The sequence below is a fragment of the Hippocampus zosterae genome, chromosome 15 (assembly GCF_025434085.1).
Source record: "Hippocampus zosterae strain Florida chromosome 15, ASM2543408v3, whole genome shotgun sequence".
NCBI lineage: Eukaryota > Metazoa > Chordata > Actinopteri > Syngnathiformes > Syngnathidae > Hippocampus > Hippocampus zosterae.
The window spans coordinates 11,033,361-11,052,172 of NC_067465.1; the positions used below are offsets into that span (position 1 = coordinate 11,033,361).

General features: G+C 43.6%; 1 protein-coding gene across 5 annotated transcripts in view; it reads right to left on the bottom strand.

The window, feature by feature from the left end:
- clcn2a (chloride channel, voltage-sensitive 2a) overlaps window positions 1–16,635 on the bottom strand; it is a 55,012-nt gene extending 38,377 nt beyond the window's left edge. For 3 of the 5 annotated variants that reach the window (XM_052088073.1, XM_052088071.1, XM_052088070.1), the window contains exon 1: window positions 9,421–9,742. In XM_052088073.1, the coding sequence (XP_051944033.1) occupies window positions 9,421–9,471 (51 nt within the window). In that variant the 5' untranslated portion in view covers window positions 9,472–9,742. Of the gene's footprint in view, window positions 1–9,420; window positions 9,744–16,040 lie in introns of those variants that run through there. The other 2 variants (XM_052088074.1, XM_052088072.1) reach the window with 2 other exon arrangements.
- Between the last annotated feature and the right edge of the window lie 2,177 nt (window positions 16,636–18,812).

Sequence of the window (18,812 nt, forward strand, 5' to 3'; positions counted from 1 at the left end):
ATTCTACGGGATTATTTTTAAAGTGTGTACTGGTCTGAACATTTTCGATTTTTGAAACATGATCGGTGAGGGGGGGGGGGACAGTCTCAACCCACCCCTCGCCTTGTGATAATCGTTCAGGATAATCATTTGGAGGAATATTGACAATTGTAATTTTGCTGACTTTGATCAGAAGGGGAAAAACAATTGTCAAAAGTCACTCTTAACACACCCACACAACGGGATAATCGCTCAGGATTCGGGATGCGGATGAAATATTTAACTGCGGCCCTTGTGAAGATAAGCGGATTAGAAAATGGATGGATACAGTAATCCCTCATTTATCGCGGTTAATGGGGACGAAAACCACCCGCGATAAATGAAAATCCGAGAAATAGTGACCAATTAACATATACAGGTAGAATAATTTTTTTTCAAGTCTGAAAAAAGTCCGTGAGAAGCTGCAAAACAACAGCGAGTCACATAGAGCAACATATACAGTACTGTACTCCATGTACTGTATATGAAATTTTATTTATTTGTTTATTTATTTATTTTATCTTTTTATGAGTATGTTTGAAAAAATCCGCGATGAACCGAATCCGCGATAAACGAACCGCGAAATAGCGAGGGATCAATGTATTGTACTAATTGTCTCATCAATTATTGGTGTGGGATGTTTTAATAATTATTTTACTTCCCCAATCTGCTCAGGTAAATGAAAATGGCAAACCTTTCCAATATTTATAACCACAAACAACAGGAAGTATGACTGATCAAATTTGAAGAAGGCCATAGAGGCCTGGTGTCTTAGATTGTATCCTGAGTGATTATCATGTTCTATCGTGAGTGTAAAAAATGGTTGAATGTTAAGCACAAATATCAGAGCTTCCTTTGTATACAATTTCATGGTAATTTTCCTAGTGGAACTTCCGCAATCTATTTTAGAAGTCCAATGAATTGAGATTCCACCCCCCCCCCCCCCCTTCTGCAGCCTATGCAGCGATTCCTTCTGCAGAGGTGCGCAGGTAAGGGTCCAATTTGGCAGTGACAGCACCTGGAATGGACGCGAGCCATCCAGGGAGTGGGAGAAAGGACAGGAGTGCTGACTGGAGAGTATGCATAGAGACAGCACTTTTACCTTGAGTGTCTTTGGCTAAAGAAAGGAAGGTCACCAGAACAGAAGACACGAGATGGACACATAATGTCAATGCGTCACGATTGTAAAACAACAACAACCTTGACAAGGACAAGTGTGGTTGTTTCAGCCACGAAACAAAACCAACTGCTTCTCTTTTGTGTAAACAGGAATACACTTAATGACATTTTAAATGAGGCCCGCATGTATCTTTTTTTTATATGACCTATCCTTCTTTGGGTTGGCTGATTAGCTAACTGGCATTTTGCGCTTCATTAAACCACACTGAATAGTTAGTTAGTTCGTTTTGTTTTATTGTCATTGTATTAAAAAAAACTCACACACGCGCACCCACAACGAAATTGCACATGCCCAAAACTGATTATCCAAAAACTGACCCATGTCGCTCACGTCATCCACCATGGCTATTTGGAGCTCTGTGTTACTTAAATAGCACCAGTTAGCTAGCAACAAGCTTAAACTGGCATCTGCTGTGGTGAAATATGTTGCAAAGTCTCCGCAAAGTGAGTCATCACGTCTGTGGCAGTGAATAAGCTACATTTCTGACAAGTGTCATTGTGACAAAGGAAGAGGCCATGCTAATTGGTGAGCTAACCTAAGAGTGATACGGACAGTGTGACCATAATGCTTGGGTGATCTAGTGCACTTGTTCCGGCTGTCTGGTTGGAATCACGTTAAAGAGGCGAACATCCAACAGTTAGTTAACTCATTCACTCCCAAAGACGTTTTTAAACGTCTTTTCAGACTTGATCTAGAATTGGCTGGTACTAAATGAGTTAATTGCTCCTCAAATTACGTCATTGAGTCGCAAAACGGCTCCACAAAGAAAATAAAAAATGTAAGCCTTGAATAATGATATTTGCTATTGTTTTGGGTTCATCTTATGAGCCCAGAAGAGGCCATTTGCATTCGTTCCATGCTCGCCAGAGGCTGAGCTGCATTGCGTTTGTCTACATGTGGCTAGAATGTGCGGAATCAGAATCAGTCTCTCCATCTCTTTATTGTCCTTTAAAGAAGAAATTAGTCTTGAGGCGGGGCTCCGAAAGCACAAGGCGCACAATGACAATATCAATGGTGAGGATAAGACATTTTAAAAGGCTAAAAGCCAGAAAAAAAAGTAAACACCATACTCACACCTAAAATCACTAATAAATATTCAGTCCAGAGCTGTACCAAAAATTTGACAAATTACTGTTAGGTATTGCTAAGAAGTGCAACATGCAGATGTGCAAATTACAGCTGGTAGCTGAGAACATAAGCAACCTCGAGACATTAAACACATTACGGTAAATTGCACTGGGGATAAACACACTGCACTTAACACTTTTTTTTAAAATATCTAGCATTAGTCCAGGAGAAATTGTGGCGTCCGCACAAAATGATGTGTGGGACCTGCTGGCCTTCAGTTTGACACCCGGAAGAAAACTGCACACCACCCAGCCGCTCTGCCTTTTTTAAAACGAACAAAAGTAGCCGATGTCACATTTGTGAGTGTGTACGTAGAGATTGTAGCGTACGGCTATCATCAGCAGGCAATCTGTATCCAGTTCATACCATTCCTCACACTAAACATTCCATTTGTCTCGTGTCGATCTTTCCTGTGCATTGTCCGGGGTGGCAGATTGTGGAATATTAAGTGGGACTTGTCCCGCTGCACCACTGTAGCATGTTTTACATAAAGATGTTGCGGCAGCGTGGCTTTAAATATTAATCAGTCCAAGCCATGCTGTAGGATCGGGAGAATATCTTCTCAGCGCTGAAGTGTCCTGATAGAAATCCATGTGCACACATTGGCTGGATTTAAAATAACTGGCAACCTGTGGACTTTGCGGTATTCCGGTGGTGCTGCAGTGCTGTGAAGTATGTGTATAAAGTGTGTGCGCATGCTGGATAACGGTGGCGGACTGCGCATTTGGTACGTGGGCCTTCATTAGGGACTAGCTTAATTGCCTCTTAATAGCATCACATCGTAATTATCCAACCCATTTATGCAATACAAAACAAAACGATGTAACGGTATGCAACTGTGCTCCGACTTTGTGGAGCAGTTTAAAACCACGACTTAATGGATCACGTGAAAAAAAAAGATGAAATGTCAATTCAATATATCACACTTCTTACCAAATGTATTCGCATGTGCACGTTGCTTTAGACGTGTTTTGCGTGTCAAACTTGGATTGGAGTGACTAACCAATTATCCATCCATCCATTTTCCGATCCGCTTTATCCTCACAAGGGTTGTCGGGATGTGGGGGGTGCAGGAGCCAATCCCAGCTGTCTTCGGGAAGTAGGCAGGGGACACCCTGAACCGGTTGCCAGCCAATCGCAGGGCACACGGAGACGAACAACCATCCACGCCCACACTCACAACTAGGGACAATTTAGAGTGTTCAATTAGCCTGCCACGCATGTTTTTGGAATGTGGGAGGAAACCGGAGTACCCGGAGAAAACCCACGCAGGCACAGGGAGAAAATGTAAACTCCACACAGGGAGTGGAATCGAACCCGGTACCTCTGCACTGTGAGGTCGACACTGGTCCACCGGGCCGCTAGATAATCCATCATAATTGCTAATATAGTTGAAGTTACGCTAGCCAGCACGACTGATTCTGAAGATCAGGGAAGATTAGATTGCCATGGCAACATAAAGGATGAAATCTGATTGGACAAAAACAAAAACAAAGTCTAACATTCCCATACATGTCCTGGAAGTAGAGCCATAAGAAGCATGAAAAGATGAAAGTGAATTGACTGCTGGTGACAAAGTCAGTTCATATCAGGAAACAAAAATAAGAATTTAGGTTGTTAATGTAGGTCAGCACTGTATGTGTGCGCACTGACCGTATTGTGACTTTGATTCCTGCCAGTTCCTGAGCTCCCCGGTGTTCGAAGGACACGAGCGCGCCACCTCAAAACATCTGCTCCGACTGAGACCCACACACCCTAGCATGTATGTGAAGGTGAAAACATATGCTCGCTCCCGCCCACCTACACGCATCAACACTCGTCACCCTTCATTTGGTACACTTGCACAAACAAAATGGTAAACACTAATATTCTCCTGATTGGAAGGGCTGATAATTGAGATGAAATAAGGTAACTATGACAGAACCAAAATTATAGAAACATGATCAAAAATGGCTCTTTATCTGACAGTGACGGTGTGTTTGGAGCATGTATGTACAATACATGCGCCAACCACACAAAACAAAACAACACAAAAAAAAATGTGCAAAAAATTACGGAAACTTTTAACAATTGGACATGTGCATTTAAAAGCTTGGAGAAGGTCACATGAAGTTCACCTGGAAAGATTTGAATGCATTTTAGGCTCGTCCTGAAATTTCACCCAAAAGCCAAATATCTCTAAATTTTAGTGAGTGTTATATGTGCCCACACATGTCAAAAAGGGAACCAAATACGGCACGGTTATACCTCCCACGCTTCTGTGGTGGAAAAAAAAACCCAACCAATCAGATTGATGGCAGCGGCAACGTTTTGACACCAAGTCACAATCTCTGCCCACCTATGCCGTCCCACGTGGAACCCTTACAAGGCAGATCGCCGCTGCCTACGGTCCCAGCATCCACTTCGACTGACAGCAGTGAAGAAGGCAGTGAGCCGTGAAGCCATCCATCTTGGCTCTCATACTCTCACTCACAAAGTCTCATCTGCGCAGGTCCCTCAGAAGAACCCGAGACCACCACAACCATCGTTTCTACAAGAACACATGAAACTAGAACACACTGTAACCTTTAGTGAATTTAATTTTACCTTTTTCCAACTTTTCAATGTCCAACTGTTCAAATGTTTCAATACTTTTTGCGCAACGGGCTGTTATCTTACAAAATTCACTTCAATGCCTTTCTGTGACTCTTCCAGTATCTCTGTCATAATCTGCTGATGGCACTCGAAGCTTCTGATGACGATGCCCGAATTTTTTATTATTTTTTTAAACATCTCTGAATTCCTTTTAAGGCCAACTGAACATATGTACGTAATGTTCAATAAGAATGTATGATTGTTTACTTCCGGATTGATGCTTGTGGAGATACTGACATACAATTTGGACTATTTGATGTTTTCCATCACTTGGATAAAAATAGCCCCCAAAAAGGTATTTAATCGGAATGATACACTTTTAGACCTGCAGTGTAAATCCAGCAATAGAAATATGATATGAAACGCTCAAATTCTGCTTCTTATGCACTACCTATCTCAGAAATGCCGCACAAATGTGTGCTAAAATGGACCGAGTGCATTTTTCCTGGTGTAAATAAAACACGGCTGTCCAACAGACACTGCTTCTATTTTTGAGAGTTCTGCAAACATACTGGAGGGATGCGGCACACGATCACACAATAGCTTCGGTGGAGGAGATTTCCTCCAGGATAACACATCAAAATGGATCTTTTTTTTTTGGGAGGGGAGGGGGAGGTGTATATCCCTTCTGCCCAGCTACAGCAAGAGAGACTTACACCATTTCCACCCCGAGTCAAACAAGCTTGAAAAATGCTCTGAATCTTGATGGCAAACGGGTAAAACTCTGAAGACGCTCCGTCAACACCGCGATCCAATTTTTAAGACGCTGAGAAACGCGAGGCCGCCGGCGTGGGCTCGGACTTATCTGATTTAAATGTGTTATCTATCTGTGCATTTCGCTCCGATTCGCAAGAGGGTAAACAAACACACACGTTGCTTTGTCTCGCCCGAGGGAGGACATTTGACGACTAGTGCCGCAGCCTTGAAAGTCGAAGGTCTAGGCTGGGGGGGGGGGGGGGGCGTCGGCAGCGATTCCATTGATTTGTGATTAATTAAGAATTTTTTGTGGAACTTGATCGATCGAGTGTGGTTATCAACAAGGTTCGGTTGTGCAATTGCTTTGGTTTCACACTCTGTACTTTCGTAGATGTACAGTACCATCATTTTTGAATATTTAAGCACCGATTCAACTCATTTGAGTAAAAAAAGTGCAGTTTTCGAAATGTACTTGATTTGAAAGGTCTAATTCACTTTGAGGGCGGCCCGGTAGTCCAGTGGTTAGCACGTCAGCTTCACGGTGCAGAAGTACCGGGTTCGATTCCAGCTCCGGCCTCCCTGTGTGGAGTTTGCATGTTCTCCCCGGGCTTGCGTGGGTTTTCTCCGGGTGCTCCGGTTTCCTCCCACATTCCAAAAATATGCATGGCAGGCTGATTGAACACTCTAAATTGTCCCTAGGTGTGAGTGTGAGCGTGGATGGTTGTTCGTCTATGTGTGCCCTGCGATTGGCTGGCAACCGATTCAGGGTGTCCCCCGCCTACTGCCCGGAGACGGCTGGGATGGGCTCCAGCACCCCCCGCGACCCTAGTGAGGATCAAGCGGTACGGAAGATGAATGAATGAATGAATGAATATCTATCTGTGCATTTCGCTCCGATTCGCAAGAGGGTAAACAAACACACACGTTGCTTTGTCTCGCCCGAGGGAGGACATTTGACGACTAGTGCCGCAGCCTTGAAAGTCGAAGGTCTAGGCTGGGGGGGGGGGGGGGGGGGGGGGGGGGGGGGCGTCGGCAGCGATTCCATTGATTTGTGATTAATTAAGAATTTTTTGTGGAACTTGATCGATCGAGTGTGGTTATCAACAAGGTTCGGTTGTGCAATTGCTTTGGTTTCACACTCTGTACTTTCGTAGATGTACAGTACCATCATTTTTGAATATTTAAGCACCGATTCAACTCATTTGAGTAAAAAAAGTGCAGTTTTCGAAATGTACTTGATTTGAAAGGTCTAATTCACTTTGAGGGCGGCCCGGTAGTCCAGTGGTTAGCACGTCAGCTTCACGGTGCAGAAGTACCGGGTTCGATTCCAGCTCCGGCCTCCCTGTGTGGAGTTTGCATGTTCTCCCCGGGCTTGCGTGGGTTTTCTCCGGGTGCTCCGGTTTCCCCCCACATTCCAAAAATATGCGTGGCAGGCTGATTGAACACTCTAAATTGTCCCTAGGTGTGAGTGTGAGTGCGAATGGTTGTTCGTTTCTGTGTGCCCTGCGATTGGCTGGCAGCCGATTCAGGGTGTCCCCCGCCTACTGCCCGAAGATAGCTGGGATAGGCTCCAGCACCCCCCGCGACCCTAGTGAGGATCAAGCGGCTCGGAAGATGAATGAATAATTCATTTTTTTCCCCCCTAAATATTCAATGCAAAAGACGGAAGGCCTAAAAAGTCATCAAGCATGTGACCTGTAAATATGCACAGAATTCGATTGTTTTCAAATCAACCTCCCAATTACAACAGCAATTTTGGCGGGAGGAGGGGGGGGGGTCAAAAACCTCAAATCGCACTGAAATTTGAAGATGTTTGTTCACATATCTTTAATCCCCATTTTTTCCCATCGTCCACAGGTCATTCGGTTCAATGTGCTGCTGCGATGGGTTCGGTGCACTGACTGTGCTATTCATTTTGTCCTTTGAAAGTTATTTTTTATAAAAAGGGGACAGGGGAAGTGGCGTGTGAAACGTGAGCGTTGAAGCCCTTGAGTAGTACTATTACGATAATGACAACACATTGGTTTCATGAATAGTATTTGTAAATTTGGAAAACGACACCAAAAAAAACCTCATTAGTAACAAGATTTCTATTCATTAACTCCCCGATTAATCTAATTATTGTTATTCTGTTACAGAAACAAAACAAAGCGTGAATCGTTTCAGTTAGCGCTATTAATTCAGGGCCGCAGCCACCCACAAATCATGATTATTTTATTTTTTAGCTTGATGACCTAGCTGGTTGTTTTTTATTCAATACAAATGCAGAACGCTGGCCTGGTGGTCCAGTGGTTAGCGCGTCGACCTCACAGTGCAGAGATCGTGGATTCGATCCCGGCTTTGGCGTTCCTGAGTGGAGTTTGCATGTTCTCCCGGGCCCGCGTGGGTTTTCTCTGGGTACTCTGGTTTCCTCCCACATTCCAAAAATATGCATAGCAGGCTGATTGAACACTCTAAGTTGTCCCGAGGTGTGAGTGTGAGCACGGATGGTTGATTGTCTCTGTGAGCTCTGCGATTGGCTGACAACCGGTTCAGGGTGTCCCCTGCCTTCTTTCTGAAGACAGCTGGATGGAAATACTGTAAACCAATATTTTTATTATTATTGCTCCACAAATATTTACCTACACCGATGGATCGATTTCAGGATGTCACATAAATTGAAGCGAAAGATGTCAAAGTGTCCTTTGGTTGTATGTATGGGCACTTGTTGGATCCAAATCTTGACCCAACATGCTGAGTCGAATCCTCAACCCAACGCACCGGGTAAAAATAATCCATAGCACTGGCTCAGTCCTTTTTGGACATTTGGCTTACTCGGGGGTTGAATGGACTTGGATGCTACAAACAAACAAATTATCGATCCGAGTGTTGCGACCAGAAAAGGAGGAGACGACGGCGCAGAAAGCACGGCGCAATCCTCAGAGCGAGCCGAACTGCCATTTTATATAATTATTGATTTTTAGCACCAAGACAACTGGCACACCGTTGATCTTTGATGCCATTAAGAGCTGAAGAAGCACCCCTGCGCTACACGGGCCAAACACATGCAGTAAACATATTGCGACACGATGCATGGAATGTGGACGTATCAACGTCGAAAGACAACTACCGGTAGTCTAGCAGTCTCGATTAGTAGAATGCACGATTGAGCGAGAGTCTACCTCCACGTCTCCATCGGTTCTACCCCCCCCCACCTGCCCTCCCCCCTTTTACAGGCCCCCCCATACAGTGCTCCACGGCATGGCTGTCAGTCCTGCTACTATATGAGTGACGGGGAGAAAGTGGTGCATGAGGCAATTAATATTCAGAAACACTCCTCTTTCGGTTAAAAAAAAAAAAAAGGAAGGAGGGCAGTGGAAGAGACAGGATGTACTGCTTATAAAACTGTTGCCGTCGGACTCTGCTCCTCGTAGTTCAGAGATATTTCAATCAATGGACCATTAGGTGAAGTAATGACCCTGCTCCAATTGCCTTTAATTCAAAGCCAGAAAACTCATTTGACATGGAAGGATGAAATCGAAATGAAGAGGGATTAATCACATCGGTTAGGTGGCACGGTGGAGAGACGACACCTGTGGCTCAAGGTGAATTGGAAGCAGGAAGAAGACAATAAAAGCCTGCGTATTTCGGAGGATTCGGAAGCTCGCCAGAAGGCACAGCAAGCGGCAGCTCCCACCTCGAACAATCATACACCAACACCGATGCAATAAAAGCTTCACTCGGCACGCATGACACCACCAGGCATGACCTCATTGTCAACTCACCAAAGTTTGCTGGTACTGCAAGGTCCGGTTCTCTGGCTTGCCCTTCACCATGACGGCGATATCCTCATGAGGACAAAGCAGCCAAAGAGCCCTCCGGAGCGCCGGGAGCCTGTTAGTTCATTAGCACAGAACCCCGACCGCCATGGCGAGTGCTTGGAGGAACAGGTCTCGGGGAGAGAGCATCCTCGCCGCGGATCATGACGCCAGGCGACGTCGAGCTGCGTCGTCCGTGTGTGAGAGGCAACGAACTCCGGTCCGGCAGCTCCGCTGCCTAGCACTACCCCCTCCACCACCACCACCACCCTCACCACCACCACTCAGCCTCAGTGTTGTGCTCCATAAGTGGCAATATGTGTGTGGTTGATGTGCTTGACTTCCTGCCTGCTGCTTTTTGATAAGCTGTATGTTAGGCGCGATAGAGATACTCTAGATGTTAAATGCAGGTGAATTTTGATACAGCGATTACAAAATTAGCTATGTGTACATATGGGCTGAGCCGATTACTCGCTGAGCCAACTTTGATCAATTTGCTTCCACTTTGAAAGCTTGAAATTGAGCCATCGCTAGAGGTGGGTCGCAACATGGTACATTTACGGCATTTATAGGATCGGAGTAATTTTTTCGCTGAAATTATACATGTCAGCGTAGTTCCAGCTTTAGAAGTTTATTTTTTTAAATCATTATTTATTTATTTGTTTATTTATTTGTATTTATTTATTTATCCTAATTATTTATAATATTTTTAAAATTATTATAAATAATTTATTTTCTTTATAATATTATTTTATTAGAAAAATAAATAAAACACACAGGAGTAAATCAGGGGTCATCGACTTGGTGCCCCCCTCCCCCCAAGGTCGGCATTGAGAGGCTGCAGTAAAAAATAGCTCACCAGTGATGGGACATTGTGAAATGCTGTAGAAATGATCATTTGAAAATCTAAATACCGGCGCAGCTTTAACGGAATCATGCTGCCTATTGATATGTATCAATGTTGTAATTATTGTAAGCATCAACATGTCTTCACATAAATGAGCACCGTTTATGATTAATAACAATTAGGGATGTTCAATTCCACTTTTTTTTTCAGACAGATGCCAGAAGGCTAAACTCTTGAATACTCCGATACCTAGTAACCGATACCACTACTATTTTTAAATAAATCAAATGTACGTATTGATATTTAGATGTATAAATCAAACCAATGTCAGAGGAAAGACATTTCATTTGTTGCCGACTCTGAAATGGAGAATTTAAGTTCAAAATAAAAACAACTCACTCCGTTGAAATTGAAAAGCAAAATATTACAGGTTCCACTGTTAACTGTTAAGAAACACCATGAAGTTGGAAAATGGGACTGGGTGAAACATTTGAAAAATGCAACGCTATCGATGTAATTCACATCAAGCGATATGGATAAATATATACAGTATATATTTTTTTATTTATTCAAAATAAGAAAACACGTTAAAAGGATTGAAGATAAAATCCAATAAAATACGCCCATGCAGAGGAAAGATACCATCTTTTTTACAGTCGATGAAAAATGAGTCAATGTGCAAATTATATAAATTTGGATGATTGTGTGAGTTCAGCGATTACAAATTCTTCTCAATTCATCTCTCTCCCCGAGTCTCCTGGCCTAAGACTGCTTTCGCTGGCTGAGTACTCCCCCTAATGAATCATCGCAGCCTCATGACTAAAGCTGACTATATCCAATTGTAAACACTCGAAAATTGATGCAAACTGGAGAAAAAGTCAACAGTGGCTGTGACGGATGGTCGGAATATGTCCTAGCTACTTTATTTTCTTGCTCGTCTGCATTTTTGAATACCGGTAAGCCTTTGCGCCGGGTCAAGTGATGAATTGAACACGTGTTGTCCGTTCACACATTGGCAACAACCCAGGGGAAAAAATTTGTGAATATTCAATCACTAAGAGAGGAAAATGTGGGAGGTAATAAAAAAAATATATAAAACAAGTGCCTGCTTATTGGCACCGCAAACATCTCTTAAGGGTCAAGGTTATCCCTTCTTGCAATGCATCAAGGGAGCTTGTATCCGACAGCTAAAGGCTGACACTTGACGACGTAACACTAACGGGCCTTGTCGTTCCGCTACATAATGTCAGCCCATCATTGTAGGCTTTTCATCCACTCCCAGTAAGATTAAGTGCAGTGAAACACTCTTGAGGTCTCAAGGATACCGCCGCAACGGCACTTTATAAAGGAAACAGGTGTCCCGAATGCCCTTTATGGGGGAAAAAAAATGCTAATCAGAAATGGTTTATCTCCTTTATGCTGCGAAATATATTTTAATAATGCAAGACCAGCGTAGCAGGGCGCGGAAGTACGCGAGCGGAGAAAATGGCATCCCATTAAAGAATTTACATGCTCACAAGGCTTCACATTAAAGCATAGTAGATGAAAAATCTCTCACAACGAGATGACAGTCAACCAGCTCAAAAGGGAGGGACCATGGGCACCACAACCAAGCGGGGGCCCCTCTGGGACCACTCGCAGATTGTGTCTATTTCCAATTTCGAGGCACTGTGTTGAGCTTTCAAGGAAATATCAACTATGCCTTTTTCACATTTAAAAGGAGCTTTCTTACGTTTACATTTCAGATCAGCTGACTGTTTAATTATAGTGGTTGACAGCAAATTTTATTCATAGATGGCTTTATGTGTCCGAAAGGGATTTTTGATTGTTTTTAAGTTTGACCTATAAATCTTACACAATATGGATTTTTTTTCCCCTAAGAATGACTTTTCAGAAAAGGGAAAAAAACCCACGTTGTTGCTGAAACTGATACTTAACTCATTATGATTGTTATATCATTAAAGTTAGGATGACAACTTGATGGGGGGGGGGGGGGGAAGCAGATTCAGAAACAGTGCAAAACATTCATCTGTAAAAGTTAACTTACATTTCAAATTTAAAAGCTTCTGTGAACACACATTGAAGAATTACCGTATTGGCCCGAATATAAGACGGCCCTGATTATAAGACCGCCCCCTCTTTTTCAAGACTCACGTTTGAAAAAAGACTTTTCGAACACCAAATTAATTTTTATACAGAAAATAATTACAGTACATCTGAAACAAATGATTAGAACAAGTTATTTGAGAGAATAAGCATGTTATATTGCCTCATTCAAAACTCAAGTGCCATCACATTCGTAAGTGAATGGCTTGTGGTTTTTGAAATGTAAATTACATCATAACTTCTCCTCCTACGATAGTGGGTTGAAGGAGGAAAGTGTCTTCTTTTAATGGAAATTGAGCCTAGAGTGTTAAGGGGGGGGGGGGGGCAGGCACTCATTTTCTCCTGTAGGGGCAGCGCATTATACGTTGACACTTGAGCAGACACATCACTCCATCACGATGACATCGCAGACATTCCTATATCAAGTGGATATTTGAGAGGATCGTGTTTCGCACAGGGTCATCCAACCGTCGCTTGAACATGGCTTTGGATCTTCAGCCGGCCTATTATCAAAGTCATGGCCACAGAAATTCAAAACTTTGGACCGATATGTCAGAAAACCCAGAAGGGCTTGACTCACAGACACATTTTTAGAAATTCAAACATGTCAAAAGATTTTGCACTAGTTCAATTTCACACTAGTGAAAAAGGATTCCAAAGACCAGACTATTTGTATGCAATCCATTAAGAAGTCGATTTTCTCCAATAAGCCCTCTTGAAAGCAGGTTGAGCCATTTCTTTGCCTAGAGGAGTGCCACCGATTTCATTATAGCCCCTAACGGGCCGACTGAGTTCCTGCTGCCACGACAGCCAAGAAACTAGGTGCTCTGCAGCCCCGAGCTCCAGCCCACTCACCCACATCGCAGCATGTCCACAGGGTTCTAAAGAACTGTACAACCCACACGGGGAGCTGCCGTTTGAGAACGTCACCGGTTATGTCTACATACTGCATGACAACAAAGACCAGCGGGTTTTGTTTGCCGCTGAGCACCACGTCCACATAAACTAGAAAACCGTGAAGGTGACCTCTTACGGGTTTCCAACTCTATCCGAAATGAATCTACAATCACAAAAGAATTGATTTTTCAAGAATTATTTTACAGTGAAATCTCCAAAGCCCAACATGAACACTTCTGTGGTGGACTTCCAATTTGCTCGACATTGACATTTCAAAACACATTTTCCTAAAAAGAGCGAGACACAACATCATACAGTCTTTCCGTAATTCCAAATCACTCGCGTTATTCAATTTCACTTAATTTGACCAAAAATTATTTACCAAAAGTATTTCATCTGTGTTAATCTATCCATGCCAGCGACTTATAGTGATGGAAAGAACAATTACATGCTCTACCACTAGATGGCAGAAGGTACAATTAAAACAGTGTATCTGTATACCCGAGCTGAGTGTTTCCATTATTCACACATAACCCATACTTGAAAGTAAGGGACATCCCGATCCATTTTCCGATCCGCTTTCTCCTCACAATGGTCGCGGGGGGGTGATGGAGCCTATCCCAGCCGTCTTCGGGCAGTAGTCGCGAGACACCCTGAACCGGTTGCCAGCCAATCGCAGGGCACATAGAGACAAACAACCATCCGCGCTCACACTTATACCTTGGGACAATTTGGAGTGTTCAATCAGCCTGCCACGCATGTTTTTGGAATGTGGGAGGAAACCAGAGTACCCGGAGAAAACCCACATAGCCCTGGGCAGAACATGCAAACTCCACACTGGAAGGCCGCAGCTGACATGAACAATGATAAAAGTTAATGACCACAATCCCATTTACAGTGCACTCCGCTTAATAGAACACCGGTTAATAGAGTAATCCGCTTAATAGAGCAAAAGGCTCTGGAACGGATTTGCCTAATGCAATTTCCTATAAAGATACTCCGCTTAGTAGAACAGATCTCCGCTTAATAGAACAGGCCGTAAGCAATGAACATTGTAAACTAGTGGTTTTCGAAGTGTAGCGATCGCGATACTGTACCACTATCGCGAGAAAACGCGGTAGTTCTAGCCGTATACAGTAACAGGTAGCACGCGTCACTCCACACATAGACCCACGCACGTCACAATGGCTTCAACTTCATTCAAGAGACGAGGGCTATCACCTGCGGATAAGAAGGACATACTCAGACGATACGATGCATTGCCGGATTCTCAGAAGGTACGCCCGCGGTTTCCAGGACTTCCCTCTTATCCAGCGCATTGAGAGGGAAGTCAAACGCAAAATTACAGACTCCTGTTTCCAGACAAAAGTAATGAAATTTTTCTCGTGATTTGAGATGTTTGACTGAAGTTGATTAAAGTTGTTGTTTTGTTGTTTGATTAAAGATATGGACGTCCACAGTCGAAATATCTCTTCTAACTCGTCAGCAGGGGTTTTTCTGCGTGCATAACTTGGTTGTCGACGTGTCTGAAGGTGTACCTAATAAAGTGTCTCCGGTTAATAGAAACTCCGCTTAGTAGAACAGAAGCGCTTCGGCCCAATGGTGTTCTATTAAGCAGAGTGCACTGTATTGATTTTCTTTTTCTGTTTGGGAGCCATCAGCTTGCTTCATATGATTGTCAGTGTGTCTGACAATAAGCAAGCTGGACCCTATTAGGGAGATTCTCAAATCTGACGATGTGTCACGGCCGTGTCTGCAGGGATTCCCTTTTTGTTTGTTTGTTTGCTTGTTTTATTGAGCATATATAGTACACACAATAACAGGTTGACAAAGGTCAAACAAAATTTATAAAAGGAAAATTAGAAATAGTTAAAAGAAAAAAACACACATCATCACAGTTGTATGCTCAAAGGAGTAGGAAGAAGTAAATAACTTATCTAGTCCTACCCCTTATTATGTAACTGAATTGATCATCAAAATAAAGAAGAAATGAAAATCTACATATCATTAAATATTTTTACCCTTGTGTATACTATACTATTCTATTTCTACACCTTTTGATTTGTGTGTATATATATATATATATATATATATATATATATATATATATATATATATATATATATATATATATATATATATATATATATATATATATATAGTTATTTCTTCTTTTGTATTTCAATTTTCTGATATTCATTATAATTAGCATTCCTTGAATACAATTGATATTCAATGTTTGTGTTTTGTGTTGTTGATACGGACCAATATCAGCCATCTGTCAGGATCATATTATTATTTGCCATCAGCAAGCAACAGTTAGAAAGGGGTCCTACTAAAGGGACTTCCCAGCACTTTGGTGTTAAGATAAGAAAACCTTTTTTTGCAGTTTCCAAAGCAGTGCCATTGTTTCGTCATTGATATGGGTCAACGTCAGCCTCCGTTTAGCTTGGGGGCCTTGGTTGACAATGGTTTTCCTTTTTTTTAATGGCTCTACTGCTATACAATATATACACACCATGTCATAAAGTCTCCAAGTGTATATAAAATAAATTATTAAGCGAGAATAATCACTCTGGTAGTTGAAAGTACCCCAAAGAAAATACAACTCGTACCATAATAGACATTCTGGTAGCATTTGCCCTTGAGCAAAGATAAAGTTGAGCAGAGACCACGGTTGTGACAGTTTAGAAAGGTAGAAACGAGTCGAAAGAAAGGATCATAATATCGTACTCACCTTTCCCCCTGGGTGACTCTTCTCCTTCCGGCCCTTCCAAATCGTCAGCTGCGTCGCTCCATTACACCTCGCAGGAAGAAGAAACAAGTTGAAGCAAGGACGCGCGCAGCCACAGGTTGCTGCTTGAGGCTTAATCGACAACGTGACCCGGCTGCAAATGACACGCGTGGGAGGTCTCGCAGGATGCCAGCCGCTGGCCCCTCGCTGATGCGCGATCCATTGCGGTGGCTCTCAAAGTTGCTCGCGCGGCGCGTAGTTTGCGGCTTTTTGCGCACACAAAGCGCAATCGTCATCGGTGATGATGCATTTTCGTGCTGCACTGAACCCCCCCAGCCCCCCTCCCCTTCCGAGCGAAGAGAGACAAGCGTCCTATGAGGCCGGCTCGGGGATGGTGTGGGAGGAAGGAATCAGCGGGGGACCGGGAGTCGTGTCCGTGATGCAATGCGGGTAGCGCCGGCGCCGCGTCCTGCAGCTTTCTCCACGCGAGCAGAAACGCTGTCGCTACGTTCATTCGCCGCTGAGCGGTTGTGTGCATTTGTCTTAATTTCTGCATTGTCTGCAGAGACAAGCGAGGGGAGGAAACTATGTGTATATTCCCCCTTGCTGATTTCCCCCACTCCTTCGCCAATGCACACGCAATGTCATTTGGGGAAGCGAAGGGGGTATGCGTTCGGTACTTAGACCTTGGGTACCTACAGTGTACCTAATGGGTCTTCTCTTCACCGGGGCCTTAAATGACTTAATGCGCTTCTTAAAACCACTAATATTGAATCACAGTGATATGAACTACCAAAACCTCAGGAGAGCATAAGATAAGTGTGTCAAACTCAAGGTCCGGGGGCCAAATCTGGATCCACCGCATCATTTTATGTGGCCCGCAAAAGCAAATCAAAGATGGCAACTTTCATGATGCTTGCTAAAATCGCAATCAAAATTTCAAATTCTCATTTGTAATTGTCATGATGCTGTTTTTGGTCTGGCCAGCAGGTGGCATTAGCGGACTTCAGTATGCACCTGCTGCTAATCTCTAATTTGTAAACTCTGTATTTAAGGTCTCTTCTGCTATGCCCCTGTGTCGGAGTATTGTTTCTGGTATTGCTATTCTCGCTGCTAATGGAATATTTGGCTAGTGAACTCGTCGTGTTTCGCATTTTGCACTCCCGGTACACCTGCTTTTTGTAAGTACGATTTTGGTTTTGTGATTTGACTTTTCGCTCGCGTGTATTTTGATAAATTGTTTTATTTTGTATTGGCGGTCTTTAATTTTCTCCCTTGCCTTTTGTGCAAGCGATTTTTGTTATTCGTTTATGTTCTCTCTGGTCCTTGTTTTAACCAGCGCTTTATGTTACCTCTTTGTCGGTGCGATTATTAGCATTAAACATATTTTTGTTACGGAGACCTTGTTTACGTCTACGTTTTTGGGATCCAGAATTAACTCGGCTTGTCTGAGTCGTGACAGTAATAAATAAGAGTGATACAGTAACATTTTCCGAAACAATAGATGAATAAACGTTTATTATTGACTTCTTTATATGGTTTCAGGCCAGCAAGAAAAATGCTAACTAAAATGTGGCCCACGTCAAAAATGAGTTTGACATCCCTGGTGTAAGAGCAAAAGACACCTGGTCTGCAACACTTCAGCATCAATATTTATCGAATGACAGAACCCAAACGAAACAAATGTGCATTGATCATACTACCAGAGATGCCAATTATTACATTTATTTATGTGTGCAGATCACTATAAATCAACTCTGACTAGTCCAAGTCGGCTCTAACAAGATTGTGCTCTGACCAGCCAATAGATGGAAAAATGTGGCATCATGAAATGTGTGGACAGATGTGAATTATTACGGTCGCATTGCTCATTTTAGTTGGAACGGAACATCAAAACATATTGTATTGTAAATCGTCCCTCGTCGCGCATAGAAGCCGCCCGCCATTTTGAAATCTTCACAAATTTGTAAGAATGTGACATGATTCAGCCAATTCCTGTCCAGCTTATTGGCTAAGAAAAAGAACTATACGGTTAGTAAGTATTCACCAAAGACAAACCATATTAAATTTCATGTACAAAAGCCACATAACAAAACATCCATCCATCCATCCATCTTCTACCGCTTATCCGGGGCCGGGTCGCGGGGGCAACAGCTTTAGCAGGGAAGCCCAGACTTCCCTCTCCCTAGCTACTTCTTCCAGCTCTCCCCGGGGGATCCCGAGGCGTTCCCAGGCCAGCTGGGTGACATAGTCTCTCCAGCATGTCCTGGGTCTTCCTCGGGGTCTCCTCCCGGTGGGACATGCCCGGAACACCTCACCTGGGAGGCGTTCAGGAGGCATCCGAATCAGATGCCCAAGCCACCTAATCTGGCTCCTCTCGATGTGGAGGAGAAGCGGCTCGACTCGGAGCCCCTCCCGGATGACCGAGCTTCTCACCTTATCTCTAAGGGAGAGCCCGGACACCCTGCGGAGAAAACTCATTTCGGCCGCTTCTATCCGGGATCTCGTTCTTTCGGTCACGACCCATAGCTCGTGACCATAGATGAGGGTTGGAACGTAGATCGACCGGTAAATTGAGAGCTTCGCCCTTTGGCTCAGCTCCTTCTTCACCACGACAGACCGATACAACGTCTGCATCACAGCAGACGCTGCACCGATCCGTCTGTCGATCTCTCGCTCCCTCCTGCCCTCACTCGTGAACAAGACCCCAAGATACTTAAACTCCTCCACTTGGGGCAAGATCTCCCCCCCGACCCGGAGGGGGCACTCCACCCT